This window comes from Prosopis cineraria, unplaced genomic scaffold (genome assembly GCF_029017545.1).
Source record: "Prosopis cineraria cultivar Desert tree isolate PC_DT_omini unplaced genomic scaffold, ASM2901754v1 PC10, whole genome shotgun sequence".
NCBI lineage: Eukaryota > Viridiplantae > Streptophyta > Magnoliopsida > Fabales > Fabaceae > Prosopis > Prosopis cineraria.
This window is the reverse complement of record NW_026555341.1, coordinates 978,459-995,454: the sequence shown is the minus strand read 5'-3', so window position 1 is coordinate 995,454 and position 16,996 is coordinate 978,459. Positions and strand designations below refer to the sequence as shown.

At 33.2% G+C, this 16,996-nt stretch overlaps 2 protein-coding genes across 3 annotated transcripts; both read left to right on the top strand.

The window, feature by feature from the left end:
• Nucleotides 1-3,908: 3,908 nt before the first annotated feature.
• On the top strand, nt 3,909-4,970 carry LOC129323057 (cold shock domain-containing protein 3). Its single transcript, XM_054969599.1, has one exon. The coding sequence runs from the start codon at nt 3,980-3,982 to the stop codon at nt 4,691-4,693; it is 714 nt and encodes a 237-aa protein (XP_054825574.1). The 5' UTR covers nt 3,909-3,979; the 3' UTR covers nt 4,694-4,970.
• A 9,621-nt stretch (nt 4,971-14,591) lies between these two features.
• LOC129322902 (thaumatin-like protein 1) lies at nt 14,592-16,115 on the top strand. 2 transcript variants are annotated; one of them, XM_054969364.1, is made up of 3 exons: nt 14,592-14,733; nt 14,934-15,636; nt 15,780-16,115. In XM_054969364.1, the coding sequence occupies exons 1-3, from the start codon at nt 14,637-14,639 to the stop codon at nt 15,838-15,840; spliced, it is 861 nt and encodes a 286-aa protein (XP_054825339.1). In that variant the 5' UTR covers nt 14,592-14,636; the 3' UTR covers nt 15,841-16,115. The 2 variants fall into 2 exon arrangements, with proteins under 2 accessions (XP_054825339.1, XP_054825337.1); XM_054969362.1 differs by having other exon boundaries at nt 15,766-16,115.
• Nucleotides 16,116-16,996: the final 881 nt, after the last annotated feature.

Below are 16,996 nucleotides of genomic sequence, written 5' to 3'. Positions count from 1 at the left end.
AGTAATATATATAATCCAATACTCAATATATAGCAATTCATCACATATATTATTACTTATTAATACACCAAATAACAAATAAGCATGCTACACATACTCAGATCAATTTCATAGCATCTCACAAAATTAATATGTCTCATTCAAATTTAAATTTCATCGCTCGAATGCAATACATAGTTTAGCAAGTGAAATAGCATAAATAATTCCTCAAGTAGTGTTACATAATATATATTAATTACAACTTAAATTCTTAGTTACCTTAAAGCTTTGAGAGATTAAGGGTTCAATCTCTCACTCCTGAGTTTTATTGTACTCGAATCCCAATAGTTTCTAGGATAAACTTATACCATAGATAGGTTTTATATCAATAATTGAACTAGTCAAAACTCATTTTGAGATTTAGATGGATAAACTCTAAGAATTTATATCTAAGATCCAAGCCCAGGGCAAGATCTCAAACATTAGATCTATAAAATAGAGATGTAAAAGATGCAAATCGGTCCTAGAATACTTACCTTGGTAAAATCCGACTTGATTAGGGCTCTTTAGGTTACTAAAGGCTAACTTTAATATAGAGAACTTAGAAACCACACCTTTAAAATGTTTAAAATGAGTTTTTGACTTCTACTTTTAGCTAAATCATGTATTTATAATTTTTTTTGAAATGTGCTGCTCGTCTTGGCAAGCTGCTCCACTTGCCCCAGCAAGAATATCACTTCTCACCCCAATGAATACTCCCACTCACTTAGGTGAGTAACATAGTGAAGCTCTTCTACTCCTAGCTACTCCACCTCTCATTCAGCCCCAAACCTAATGTCATTACCCCATTTTAGGGATACTCAAACCAAAATTCAACCCCCTTAACCTTTAAAATTATGGTTATCACTTGGCTCTCCTTTCTCGAGATGTTACATATTGGCTGTGGTGAGTTGGCCATTATGACTTATGTCACAATGAATATGTCTTTAGTCGTAGTGAGTGGGTCAATGTACAATTAGCCATGACTAGAGCTGGGAATACGGGTGGGCCCGGCCCTTAAGGGCCTGAGCCCTAAAGCCCGGTTTCCCATTTTGACCCCCATTTCTCAAGCCCGACCCTTATACTCAGGGCTCAGGGCCAGGCCCGTAAGCCCTTTCTTAAAAAATAAAAAAATTAAAATAAAATTAAACATTATAAATAAATTAAAATATTTTAAAATTAAAAAAATTAAAATCATTATAATTTTTTAAAAATTAAATAACATACATTAGAAGTCTAGTAATAAAATTTAAATCTTCATTTAAAAAATAGTTCATTTTTTTTATAAATATACAAACATAATAATTATAGAAAAATAAAAAATATCATAAATTTTATACTATACACTGATATTTATTAAATTAGATTAAATTAATTTTAGAATAAATTAAAATTAATAATAATATAATGTGTGTAGGATCAGGTGAGCAGGTCATTGATTTCAAACACGTGCTTTACTAAAAATAATAATAATAAAAATAATATAACAGGGCTTGAAGGGCAGCCCGGGCCCGAGCCCTATTTTACAGGGCTTATCAGGGCCAAGCCCTCAAGCCCTATTACTTTTAAAAAAAATTATTTTCAAAGCCTGAACCATTATTTAAACAGGGCTTTCAGGCCCGGCCCTTATTCCCGGCTCTAGCCATGACGAGCTAGTACAGTCTTCTAAAATGACTATTTTATCCTCTTCGTTCCTTTTTAATGCTATGTTTTATATTTCCATATTGCTGCATATTTTCAAATACTCTAACCTTATAAAAGCATTCTATTTAATCTTTAATGATTCCTCAAGAATCAAGATCCTAATTTCTGCTATCATTTAATAATTATTTTCAACTTTAAAGTCATGGTTGATCCTTTCATTTAAAGATATTTGTTAGTGGAGTTATTTAAAGGTTAATGATGGAGATCATTACATCCCCGAACAAGTGAACTTTCACCTTTAACGATGTTTCTACCATAATCTACATACAATGTAATACTAATTATAATTAATAAAGTGCTAATTAACACTAATTATGATATCTACACATTAATAATACCCTAATCTTAGGAATAGGTTCATTAACCTAATTAAACCATAGCTGTCCAAACCATTCAAACCTTTAAAAACCCTTAAAATCATCATCATTATACTCTCTTAACACTTATTTAACCGTTATATACCCAAATCATTACTATAATCACCCAATAAGACATAAGATTTCGAATCCAACCTACTATAACCATAAACAATAAAATAATTCAAACTACACTTATTTAATCTCAAAACGCCTATAAAATTTGAACCTAAGGGTTGGTTAGCATAATGAGACCCTAACAACACACATGAAGACATTTACTTTAAAAATGAACAAAGGAGGTCAAAGAAGAGGTTAGGATTATTACCTTAGGGTTTTTAAAGTTCAAATTCATGCACAATAATAGCTCTTAACTAGAGCTTAACAAAAGAATAAATTTTTGCACTTAGCCTCACCCAAGACTTATCTTTCTATCTGATTTTGAGCCGAAGCAATAAGTGTTAAAAATGGGTAGTATGCTACAGCATACGTGCACACACTGCAACATATGGCACAATGCCAAGAAAACTCACTTAAGCCCAATAACTTGGGCCCAAACAAGCCTAATACCTATTTTGAACCCCAAATAACTTTATATATGATTTTAAGCCCAATTTAAATCATAATTAAGAGTCTAAATAATTGATTAACATCCATAAACCTCAATCAATATAAATCCTCAAAATATAATTTTGGATATCCTGAAAATGTAATTTAGCTTTTATTTATTTGAGTAACTATTTTGGATATCTTAAAAATTTACAATTAGTGTCATGTTTTAGAACCACGGGCTAGTATCTTCAATTATATCTGACTCTTCTTTCACAATATGCAACCACTCTTCAAGGAAATGCAATTTTTCTTTTGTGATATCACAATGCATATTCAAATAAACAAAAGAAAATTTGCATTTCGTTGAAGATCAATTGTATATCGTGGAAGAAACATTGCATATGTATTCAAAAATATTCACAAAGGATTTTAACAAGGTATATTCAAATATGCAAAATTAATATTTTAATATATAAAAGAAAATTACATTTCATGAAAGAAATATCACGTGTACATCTAAAGGTGTCTATAAGCAATTTTAATAAATGATATTTGAATATGCAAAAGTAATATTTCAAATATATTGAAGAAAATTGTATTTCATTAAAACGCAGTCGTATATTGTAGAAGAAGCATTACGTATGCATCTGAAGGTGTCTGTAAGGAATTTTAACAAGGAATATTTATGTAAGCAAAAGTGATATTTTAATATATGGAAGAAACATCACATATGCTTCAAATGTATTTCATAGCTCACTAAATTGACACCAAAGAACTTTATTTGACATATTAACACTAAATGACTATGTTACATATTGACATTTAATTATTGACAGCAAAAAACTTGTGACGTATTAACAGAGAAGGACTTTATGTAATATATTAACAACAAAAGATCTTCCTCAATTTTTTTTTTAATCATGGAGGGCATTTATGTTATTTAACTTTCACCAATTATTGATAAGGAATGACCTTATTTATAAAACATTCATAAGCCTCTTCTTAACAATTAGATTTATAGTGAAGTTTTCTTAGCATTTTTCTTTTTTTGACCCCACAAAACTTCCCCTATTGAAAAATCAAATAACAAAGCCGCGCAGATCGATCAGTGGTTAACCAGATATATTATTATTATTATTATTATTATTATTTTTGGTTGCCCGAATTTATTATTTTTGGTTGCCCGAATTAATTAGGGTTTTTTTACTAGCTGATCTTTTTGGGCTTCACGAATAAAGATCTGATTATTCGTGTTATATATAAAGCTACCTGTCGCTGTTCCCAGACCTCAGTTCTCACACATTCCCCAATCTAAATTCTCTCTCTTTACTGTCTAGGGTTCTACTCTAATGGCGGAGGAGAGATCAACTGGTGTGGTTCAGTGGTTCAGCGATTCTAAGGGCTTTGGCTTTATCAAGCCCGACGATGGAGGAGAAGATCTCTTCGTTCATCAATCTTCCATCAGATCCGAAGGATATCGTAGTCTCTTAGAAGGCGATCGTGTCGAGTTCGTGATTGCCTCTGGTGACAATGACAAAACAAAAGCCATTGATGTTACTGGCCCCAATGGAGCTCCTCTACAATCCAAGAAAGATAATTACGGTGGTCGCGATGGGGGCTATGGCTTTAGCGGTGGATGGAGAGGCGGGGATAGGCGTAACAGCGGCGGAGCTAGCGGCGCTGGCTGCTACCAGTGCGGCGATGTCGGCCACTTAGCCAGAGATTGCAACCGGGGCAATAATGCTGGTGGCCCTTGTTTTAAATGTGGTGAAGTTGGGCATTTGGCTAGGGACTGTTCAATTAGAAATAGCGGCGGCGGCGGCGGCGGGGGGGCTTGCTTTAGGTGTCATGAGTATGGGCACATGGCGAGGGACTGCATCAGGGGAAGCGGTGGGGGCGGTGGAGGTTGCTTCACGTGTGGTGAAGTGGGTCACTTGGCCAGGGATTGCAGTAAAGACAGCGGAAGGCATGGCAGCGGCGGCGTCGGTACCCAAGGAAATACATGCTTTAATTGCGGGAGGCGAGGGCATTTTGCGCGAGAGTGCCCTGAAGCCTCTGCATGAGATAAACTTTGGTAGAAAGAGAAGGAGAACTTATTCTCGCTCTTTTTTTTTTTTGACAGTTTATCTACTTCTTGGCTCCTTTTAAAATTTATACATAGGTTGTTCGTGCAAAGGATTATGACTTTGTTTCTGGTATCAGCTATAAGCTAATTTGTTACTGCTTGACAGGCAATTTTCCGTAAATTGCTCGGTTAGAGGAGGAATAGAATCCCTCTGTTACTTTCTTTTGTTCATCAATGACTATGAGATAAATTTCTAATTTAGCAGTTGTTTTTCCCCCTTATTGCTTTCATTGTTTGACATTTCCATTATTTTACCCCTTTAGAAAGTAATGCAGTGAATGTAGCCATATAACTATAATGGACCTACCAGACCTTGCATCACGTATTCAAGTGTATTATTTACCATTGTCGCCCGAGAGCTGCTAAAATGCCGTGTGCGGTACTGAAATGTTCATGTGATCTTAATTTTAATGTTGCGTGAAACTAGAATGCAGTCCATTGAAGATCGTAAAGTATTACCCTTTTTTCTTGTTTCCTTGTCTTTAATCATTATAAAGATAAGAAATAAATAGAAATGCTGTTTCTCTGGAAATTTTCTCCGGTATATTAATTTGTGAGTCAACAATCTAAACTCTAAAGCTTTATTCCTTAGCTGTCTGGTCATATGCCTCTTTGAAGCTGTATTGGAGGGACTTGGACCCAATATTTGTTTCTTATGACAATTTTTGGATTGTGTCTTCAACATATTTGCTGTTGGCAACAGAACTTTGATTAAAGTGTTTAATGTTGATAAATTGAGGAAGGTATTAAACAAATATAATAGAAGAGTAACTATGACAATGGTTCCGTGTCATGTCAAGAGATTGCTTCTTGAAAGCATGAAAAATAATGGCAATAGTTCTTGCTCATTGTCCTGTAATTGACTTCTCTCCCAACTCCTTGTCTTTTATGTGAAGCTCACTTTTTATTTGTTAAGGCCCTTTTATGTAGTACTATTGAATGGATGTATTCGTATGATAATTCTTGCTTCGGCATATCTCCAATTGATCTAATTCCGGAACATATTTCATGTCCCTTCTAATTTAGTCTTGCATTCATTCCTTAATGCTGCTTTATATATATCTCTATATTATTCCTTTGTTTTCATTTTGGGTTTTTTGCATTGGAAACTCACTGTTCCTGTCACCCTGTGTTCCTGGAGACTGGTTTTTAGAGTCTGTCTTGTTGATGCTAAATGTTTCATAGCAAGTTAAGCCACTTGATTTTCAGGTGAATTGCGAGCATGTGATATGTTTTAGGTTGATTTACAAATTTAGTCGCAAGCGGGAGAGTTTCTCTCTTCTCTCTCTACCATTGGAAACTATATTGCTGTCTTATGCTATTTAGCTTTGTAACAGTGTTATGGCACTCTTTTAAGAATGCTCATCAATGTTCGGCTTGTGCTCTCAATTTATTTGTTGTGGGGGTCTGAATCGACTTGCCCACAATTGAGGGTTACTTCTGCGTTTACTCCATCTTGAGGTTTACTTACTTTGTGGGCTATGATAGGGGCTGATGAGGAAGATCTTTGTTGTTCAAAAACTCTTAGATACATGGACCCCGATATAAATTACTGGCGCTTTTGTATGAGACTATTGTCTAAGAAATTGTACAAGAGAAGCTTGTAGATTGGTTTCTGGTTATAATTTTACAGGAGGCCAAGATTTTTTATTAATGGGTAAATGTTCATTGAATTTATAAGATATATATGCATCTGTGGAGGGGGATTATTTCTCAGGTTACATTGAGATACATGGACCCCGAAGCACTTTAAAGCTTAGACAGTGAAGTCTGTTCTCAGATCTCTCAAATCTTTCATGCACTCGGATTCCGGGGAGGCGGCTTCTATTAAGATTTACCATTTTGATGCTTTCTTTCCCTCTGCCTCTTCTGTGTGGAGCATCTGGTTTATACAGTCCACATCAAGTGGATGGTACTTAATGGAAGTCTAGACTAATTCAAATAAAGTCCTGATGGAACCCTTTCAGGCAGAAGCTACACCACCACCAACGATGTCGGGGCAAAACCAAACGGTCACTGTTTCGAGCGCTAACTCTTTCGCTGGTCATCTTTGTTCCATAAGTAGCGGGGATACTAGCATTCACGCTCTTGACACAATAATATGAGCACTCAGCACTTATGCTGTCAGGTTATTTAAATGTAAATGAATTATGGATTTTGATTGATGTTTGAATATATTGGATAGAGTTAGGGCTCACAGTAAATATATAACAAAGAGGGAGTGTTACCTTGATTACAGGAACAGGGAGCAGGGACTTCGTATTTGAACGTAACCTTATTGTGTAAGTGGATTTGAGGCAATTAAAAAAGTATAATTGTCCAAATGTGAATAGGTTTTAGTCAATGTAGAAAGTCTGACATTGAAGAAAATTCAATTTAATAACTAATATAATATCTCTTTTGATTTTATTTAGAAGTCATTTTTAGTATTTTCACCAAAGTCAAAAAAGAACATTAAATTTCATCGATTTTGTTTAAATATTCAACAAGTTTTTAATTTTATTCTATTAAATATATATATATATATATATATGAAAACAAAACACTCTTAACATTTAATAAAGACGAGATTAAAAATGGATACAATGATTATTATGATATCTTATGAATAGAATCAAGGTAAATGTTATTTCTCTACCCTATAAATAGAATCAGAGGAACAAAGAGAAATAACTTGTAAACTTAAACTTTAAATTTTTTAGTAAGATATGGCACTTTATTGCTACTCTTGTCTCATTTGTTCTCTCCCCCATTTTTGAGCAATTGCTCTTTATTTATAACAAGTGATATTAAAGCTTGATTTGGCTTGGGACTTGAAAGTTTGTTACCTATAAAATCGAGCTAGCCCTTATTAGAAGCATAACAGAGACTTGATGTTTGGAGTGTTTTTGATATGGGGAACTTCCAAACTTATACTTGATGAGGGATTATTAAGTTGTATAAATGTGAGTAGATTTGAATCAATGTGAAATATTGAATAAAATTAAATTTAATAATTAATATAAAATAGAAAATATTGTAATAATGATCTTTGGAGCAAGTTTTCACAAAAAGAGACCAATATATTTTGATTTTACACTATAAGTCATGGTTGGTGCTGACAATTATTGGATTAACTTTTTTTCAAAAGAAAAAGTATTATTATGATTTTACATTTAAATTTATTTACATTTAAGGGTGCGTTTGGGTAATCAAGGTTTGGCATTTGAAATCAAATTTTATACCTTTGGAATGTTAAATGTTGTTTGCATAATTTTTAAGTGAGCAAAATGACTTTCTAAATATAGGTTAAGATATGATTGAAATGTAGATTTGCCAGTTCTATTTTTTGATAGATTTGAAATTGTAAATGGGAGTTGGGTTGTACTACTTCTATAAATGACCATGATACCCGTATTATGTTTTAATTTTTTTCTAATATTAAACCATATACTCCCTCCGTTAAAAAATATAAGACATTTTTAATCAAATCTCACTTTAATAAAGTAATTATCTATTCTTTAACTAATCCTATCTTTTCATATTTATCAAACACTCTACAATAAATATAAATTCATTATTAAATATGGGCACTTTTGAAAAAATAATAATAATTACACCTCGAAAAATTAAAAATGTATTACATTTTTTAACATCTAATTCCTCAAAAAATGTCTTACATTTTTGAACGAATAGAGTATTTTCTATTCTTATTATTTAACATATTAAATTTTATGTTATTTTGAATTATTTTACATTTTTAAACATTCTTAATATATTATATTTGTATAACAAAAATTATTAATTATCATGAATCAATGTCCTTTTTGATCATTACATATTTTAAAGTATATTTCAAAAGTACAAATAATTATTAATCTAAACAACTTACATTTTACTAAACTAACTTTTAAAAAATATATCCAAACATGAATTTTGTTGCGATTGATTTTTGCAAATAAATTTTCAACAAATAGACTTTTGATAAATTAAAAACCAAACACACGCTCAATACTCAAGTTTTATAACTCAAAATCAAAATGTGTTAGTCCTGTTTGTGAAAAACTTACTTGAGATTTTGGATTGGGATTCTTTTTATAAAATAAAGGAAAAAAATACATAAACTTGAACATTGAAATTTTGAACTAAGATATTATGTCTTTCTGTTACTCTTGCTCGTTAGTCCTTGCCTTTCTTGCCTTTCATTTTTGGACGGTTGGTTCCCGTTCTAAATATACATAAATTGAGAAAACTTAATCTTTGCTCTTTATAGTTTTATTGAATTTTGCCTTTGGTCCTTGTAGTTTATTTCAGTATTTTTAATTTCTATAATTTTAATAAAATTGGGTGACATTTGTTACTTAAATCTCTATAATTTTAGTGTTTTTTCTCATTGAAAATACTGAAAGAAAATTTTAAAAATTAAAAATAAAATTTGATAAAATTATAAAGATTAACGAATATGTTTTTTTTTTAAAAAATGGTTTGATGAAAGGACTGACGTGCAGTTTAGCTGCAAAACATGAAAGGCAATTTTCTTCCGGTTAGGGGTTGTTATCATCATGGTTGTGCGTGATTGAGTTGGGCTGTCGTGTCCAAAGTATATGACCTGATCTTCTTAATGCCCCAGACCCAATATGGGCTCCTGGCCATCTTCCCAGGTCGAAGAATCTCGTCTGATGATATTTTTAGGGCTTTTTTTTTTCTTCAATTTAATACTGTTTTTTAGGGCATTCATCCCCACCTGTTGATGTTTCCTAGTGTTTTGACAAACCGAGAAATTTTAGACAGATAGGATACGCTACATCATTTATTATTTATTCAATTAAATTACATTAAATCGTTTCAATAAAATTTTATACAATATTATTTTAATTAATTTTACTTTCATAACAAAATACATATTTAATTTTTTATCTTTTCTCTCCTTACTATCATTAATCTCAAAATTAATTTATATTAAATTTTATCTAAATGTCATATTTTTATTAGATAGATTATAAATGATATGGCACATCTAATCTACTTAAGAATTTCTCTAATAAAACTGATACAATAAGTTGTAGTAAATATGAGATATATTTATTTTACCTTGTCTTTCCTTCTTTTATTTTTTTGACCTTTTTATCTAGGGCTAAACAAAAAACTGGACGGGATTGGATTTTAGCCTAATTCAAAGTTTGGTCTCTTTTATGAAAAAAAATTGAGTTAAACAATCCATAATTCAGTTTGATCCAGTGATAATTCAAAAATTAACAAGACTAGGCTTAGTCTATAGGATTGGGAGACTAATCCTGTTAATCTCATACTCACTTAACTTTTTTTTTCTTTATGAGAAGCGATAATCTATTTCAATCTACTAAACTCAATTATAGTAATAAAAACAGTTATAATTATAATAAATCTATGATAATTTCTAACAAGAAAAAATTTCAGTTACAACTAAGTTGTCCAAATTATTAAATTATTAGCACGAACATGCAACCGTGTGAGAAACCAGGCTTGTTAAATTATTAATGGTCTTAATATGTTATTATAAATAATTAATAAATTAATTATAATTATATTAAATAAATTTAATAGGATCAGACTAAATCAAGTGGTCCAAATGCTCAGTTTCCTATCCAACCAATCCGAAGAAACAATTTGATCTATTTAATCTTTTAAATCTTAAAGGATTAGTTTTTAATAAGATCGGACAATACTGAATCTTTTTAGGTCAAGCTAGATCAAACAGAATTGGAGGTTCTGCATAATCCTAGTTTTATCTATCTGCACAAACAAACAAACAAACAAAAAACAAGGTGGAGTGATGAAGGATGATGATGCATTACCAACTTGGTTGGTTTCGTCCTTCAGTAGAAAGCAACATAATATTTCATCTATATACATTACTCTCTCTATCTCTCTCTCCCCAGATATGGGAGGGACGGACAATTCACACAATTTTAAAAAATTGATTAAGTATAATAATTATATTTTAAATTTATGAAGTTGATTAAATTGTCTTTATAATTAATGAAACAAATGTGTTTGATAAAATCAAAGATTGATTTTATGAGAGGCAATTTAAAAAATATGTATAATAAATGCTTCTTAAAATTTGTAATTCTATTTATAAATAAAAACAAAGATAGATATATATATATATATATATATATGATAGTTTCTCATATTCGAAAATAAAGGGAGTACATTATTATTTTTTATGTTTGGTTAAATTGACGTTGTGGTTGTCAATATAAAAGAAGACGTGCACGTGCTTCTTTTGCTTTAAAAACAAGGTTGGCCTCTTTGCAATTTTTTTCCATATCTTTTTTCAACTAAATGAGTAATACTTTTTATCTGTTGATTTTGTTCTCTATATCGACTGTTTTTAGAGGGTAAAATGTAGCTTTACAGAGGTGTGTCTAAATTTTTGTGCTCACTAAAATTATATGTTTTGAGTCCAACACTAAGCCATACCCTGGCCAGCATAGAAAGTAAATGGATTTAAGATAGTTTATAAATTTAATGAACAGTGATTTCTGTTAAAAAAAATTATGAAAAACAGAGACTATTTTGGATTAAGTTACCATAATGAAAATTGATATATTATTAGTAACCTTGAGAACTTTTTTTAGGGAAGTTGAAAGAAAGAATTTATGAAAATATGTAAATAACAATGAAATTTTATGAAATGCTATAATTTTTTAAAATACTTGAAAACTTTTCTGACATTACTGATTTTTGATGAAGTGATTGAAATAAACTTAGTTTAAAATTAAAAACAGTAACAGTTACGGGTTTAAAAAAGTAAATATTAATAATTATTTTAATTTAAATAATAGTTACTTTTTTTAGTAATAATTAAAAGAAAACAACTAATTATAATTCCCCTATTCAAATTTGTTATTCACTACAACGGAACAAGTAATCATAACTTTTTTTGTGTAACTTTTTCTATTCAATAAAATCTAAATGGGGTAAATATCAATGACTATTTTAGTTTAACAAATGATTTTTTTTAGTAATGACTAAAATAAAATAAGTAATTACAACTTTTCTCATACAAATATTTGTCTTGTTAAAGTCAAAGTGTTGTGAATATTCACGACTATTTTAATTTAAACAGTAACTATTTTTTTTTAGCAATGACTAAAACCAGATAAATAATTTTTCTAATATAATTTTTTGCTTCATTAAAGAAATTTGTATTGGTAAAGCTTTAATTGGTTATCCCTTTGTAATTGATTAATCTAAAATAGCTGTTAGTATTTACTTTTTTGGATTAGAGCTGTAAATTTTTTGATTTTGAACTGAAAATATTTTAGTCATTTCTCAAAAATTATTAATGTAAAAAAGGTTCATAGAAATTTGAGAATAATTAAAATGTTTTGCAAGTACTTTTTGTCATTGTATATTTCATGGGATTTTTTCTATCATTTTCTCTTTTCTTTTTCCTGTTTATCTCTATCTATAAAAATAATGTTTTATTACACCTTGTCCTTGGATTTAGCTCAGTCAAGGTTGAGTCCGCTTGCATTATGGAGAGAGTTCGAATCTTGGGTTGGTCGAGGTGCTGGAGGAAGCATACCAATCCTAGAGGGCAACGGGTAACACCTGAGGGTAATACATGACTCGCCCTGCCCGGCATTAGTATTTCCGTGAACTTTGGGGATTGCTCTCTGCTCTTGGATCGTGGGCGAACCCAACACCTTTCCTAAAATTACTCTATAAAAAAAATTTAATAATTTTAAATTTTGTGATATCCTTTCACGTCAGTGTATTTGCATCTTTATGAGTACTATTTTTCATTTATTATATTATTGAATTATTTTAAAAAACTATTACAAAATAATTAAAATATTGCAAAATAATTAGAAATAAGTTTTATCAAATTCTCATTATTTTACAAGTTTGAATAACGTTCCTAAAATTTCTCAAAAATAGTTTTGTTTTTTTGTTTTTGGAAAAATGTTTCCTTCATTAGAAAAACTCAAGGAAATCTACGTTAAATCCAATTTGGCAAAAGCTTAGCTCTTGCGCAGCCTTCTTTATTTCTCTGCCCCACCCCCGCCCCCCTCCCTCTTTAACCGCAGATGATTAAAAATATGATCTGGCTAACCAAATTATGTCCAATGGTAAGTTTAGTTGTGCAATAGTCACCCGTTACTTCTATTAAAAATCATTATACATTTCTCATATAGAGATATATTTCCTCCATCTTAAATTATGAGATATTTTTGAAAGATGTGTAATGTTTCAAAATATAAGGCACTTTAATAAAAATAAAATTTTATTAATAATGTTTTTTTAATATTATGGTTTTTCATCATATTCTCTTTCTTTAATATTCTTTTATGAATTGGATATTAAATGAAGAATATTTTTAAAAATTTATATTTCTATTTTGAATAAATAAAATTGTAAAGTTTATTTGTATTTATGCTTTTGTCTAACCCATATTTAGTTGGAGAGGAGGGAAATTGTTTGGATGAGAGCCCCCCATTTGTTTGGCATTATTATAGTAGAGGGGGTAAATTTTCCTTCTTTCCCCTCCAAATTGGAGAGATTTAGAGGAATTCTCTTCCCTCCCTTTCTCTCCCATTCCTTCCATTAAATTCATCATCTCCAATTTATCAAATACTATAATGTAAAGGTATTTTATAATTTGATAGAGAAGAAATACAACTTTTCAAATTTACTTTTATTAAAAATCATTATTCATTCCCACACAGAAAGGTAAAACAGGGGAGAATATTAAATACCCATGCCACTAGGAGAGGCATGAAGGCGTGTGGGACTTGGAGCAAGGAAGAGGCGTCAGCCATGGCCTGGGAAACGTATTGCACATTCAGGCAAGCGTGAAGCATGTGATGATTGCAACGGTAGCAAGCGTCTTGAGGCAAAAATCACGTGCAAATGGAATGCTGTGCAGACAATTGTACTCCACACCATATATAGAGGTTGACCCGTCATCCCCCAGTCCAAGACTTCTTTTTTATTTTTATATTTATAAATTATTTTTAATATATTTTATTAATATTAAAAAAAATTAAATTTTATTAATTCTATTTAAAAATTTAATGAATTTAAAATTTTTATTTATTAAATACGTTGACGCATAAAAAAATATTTTCTTATTTTATAAATAGAACAGGAGAAGTAAATACATGCTCCTCTGGTACAGGTTCATGTGTCGGCTTGGCCTTCATTTCAAATAGAGCATCTTATTGTTCATTCCCACCCTCTCTTCGCCGTCCAAACTCCCACCCCACCGCTTGTGACCCTGTCCGTTAGTGTCGGCCTTCTCTCGATTTGTTCAATAAGCCTGTCTCTCCCCTTGTTATTCTCTATCTATTCATTGTATTTCCTCGCTCTTTTCCATCTCAAACTAGTATATCGTCTTACCATCGCTACGTTTCATTTATATATTTTATACCGAATAATCTATTCGTTATGACCGATGAACAATCAGACACGTCGCCGACCTCCTAGTCTTCAGTGCCAGTGATCCGTGCGTATCTGTTATCAATGGACCCTTCCGACCACATGGCACATGACCCCCACCCCTCGCCAATGGGCTCTTCCCTCCATTTTCTTCCATTTCTCTTTTATCACTTTTAGATTAAATTTTTTTAATAATTTAGATTTAATTTTTTAAAAAACTGTTATTTTAATTTTATATAAACTATATAAACAAAATATTATAATTTTAAATAATTTAGATTAAACTTAAATAATTTAAATTTATTTATATATCTTTTTATAAAATAAAATAATAATTTTATCAAAACCTCAATTTAAACTGTTAAATTTTTGATCTAAAGTTGGGAGGGAAATGGAGGGAAAGAAAATGGAGAAACCCTCTTCCCCTCTCGAATCTATATATAAAAATATTCCCTCCTCACTTATGAGTTATGACCTTATTCCAATCCTCGTATCTCTCAACCATGGCCACTTCTACTCCCTTCGCCACCACCTTCTTCTCTCTTCTTCTCCTCCAATTCCTAATAGGTAAACATGCTCTTCAACTTCAAGATCATCATTCTCACCAAATGCTACTCCTCACTACTCACTTCCTCTTCTTAGTCCAGCACTGCACATGCATCCCACCAAATGCATGTGCTGTATGCTTCCAGAACAACATCTCCAAGTAACGAATTAATCCGTCTCTCCTTTCATTAATCAGAGATCGTCTTGTTTGTGATGTGCAGGTTCCTATTCCGCAACATTCACCATCGTAAACGAGTGCAGCTACCCTGTATGGCCCGGCATTCTGTCCAACGCCGGAACTCCGCAGCTCTCCACGACAGGTTTCGCCCTCCAGCCGGGGGAATCCAACCCCATCACAGCCCCCGCCGGCTGGTCAGGCCGCTTTTGGGGTCGCACCCTCTGCTCCCAGGACTCCGAAGGGAAGTTCTCCTGCGCGACCGGGGACTGTGGGTCCTCCGGCGTGGAATGCGCGGGTGGCGGTGCCGCCCCTCCAGCCACGCTGGCGGAGTTCAAGTTGAACGGAGCCGGGGGAACGGACTTCTACGACGTGAGCCTGGTGGACGGGTACAACCTTCCGATGACTGTGGAGCCGCGAGGGGGAGCCGGGGGAGGGAACTGCACGGCGACGGGGTGCACGGTGGATCTGAACGGGGCGTGCCCGACGGAGCTGAAGGTGACGTACGGGGCGAACGGGTGGGACGAGGGGGTGGCGTGCAAGAGCGCGTGCGAAGCATTCGGGGAGGCAGAGTACTGCTGCAGCGGAGCGTACGCGACGCCGGATACGTGCAAGCCGAGCAGGTACTCGGAATTCTTTAAGGAGGCATGCCCACGCGCCTACAGTTACGCGTACGACGACGGGACAAGCACGTTCACGTGTGCGTCGGCCGATTACGAGATCACATTCTGCCCTGGCTCCAGCACAAGGTAAAGACAAGGGCGACACATGACGTACTATATGAGTAATGCTTGTGTTGTGATATTTGGTAGTAGTATCGTAATATATATGAGAGAGAGAGAGAGAGAGTAATGTGGAGTGTTTGAATATTGATGCAGTTTGATGGAGTCAGGGAAGGAGAAATACGCGGACGCGGTGGAAGCGTCGGGGGAGCATGGCAGCGGAGGAGGTAGGTGGAGGCTGCTGTGGGTGTTACTTGAGTTGATGGCATTTCGGGTGCTGAGTTAGCATCATTCTCTCACCTGTGCCCTTCCTGCTTCGTCCTGCCTTCCACTGCTAACCTCCTCTTCATTATTTGCATTAATTACAGAGTGATGCGTGGGACCTTTTTAACTCCACTTATTATGGTTTCCAGTTCCCATACTCACTCTCCTTCTGTAATTGTGTGTGTGTGTGTGTGTATTCTCACTCTAATCCAATAAAACCATGCACTCCAATTTTGCTCTCTCTTCTCTTCTGCTTGTTTTTTTTAAGATCATTAATATCAGTGACAATGTTTATTTAGTATTCATTTAGTTTAGTGACCCTCTTCAAAATAAATATAATTTGCGTTGGTGAGCTGCGCTGTTGGTGAAGTTGGGGTTTACAGTCTGGCTGTCCCGCAAGCTTTGGCCCTGACGGTGGAATCAGATATTAATGAAAGGCGAGTTGTTCGTTCCTAATATTCCTGACGCGATGTTGGGTGGATATCGGCCGCCAAACCTTATATTCTTTCATATTTTGAATCCAATCCCAAAAGACCGCTTTTCCCTAATGGCCTTCCGCACAACTCCTTCGTGACCCCATTCCTCCTTTTCTTTGCTTTTTTATTATTCGCCTGCTGTGTTTTACCTGCGAGTATTCCTCCCATGTATTTCTTATTACGTTGAAACCATCAATTTTCACCCTCACCGTTCCTCAAATTAAATATATGCATGGCCCAATGCTTCCCCCGATATCATAAATCTCATGGTTGCACCGCATTCCATTTTTAATATTATTTATTATTTCATTAAAAAAAAATATTGATGCCATCGCTTTTATAGGATGACTTTCACTATGTCATCTTAATTTTCACTAGCGTGTATTTGTCTCGTATACCACCATGGGTCTACAGCGCTCTAGTGTATTAAGCAGACGAAATGAGACTAATATACACTCCCAGGTGGCTATTTCTCCTCATAATTTTGTATTGAAAAAGAAAGATATGATTTTGTGTTGTGAAATAGGTGTTATTTCAACCAAAAATTGATCTTGAATTGACCGAATGCATAACTTTTGTCAAATTTCAAATGATGCTCCGTCCAGTATAATAAAAAAAAATGAAGCGTGAAATAAAGAACGCTGGGA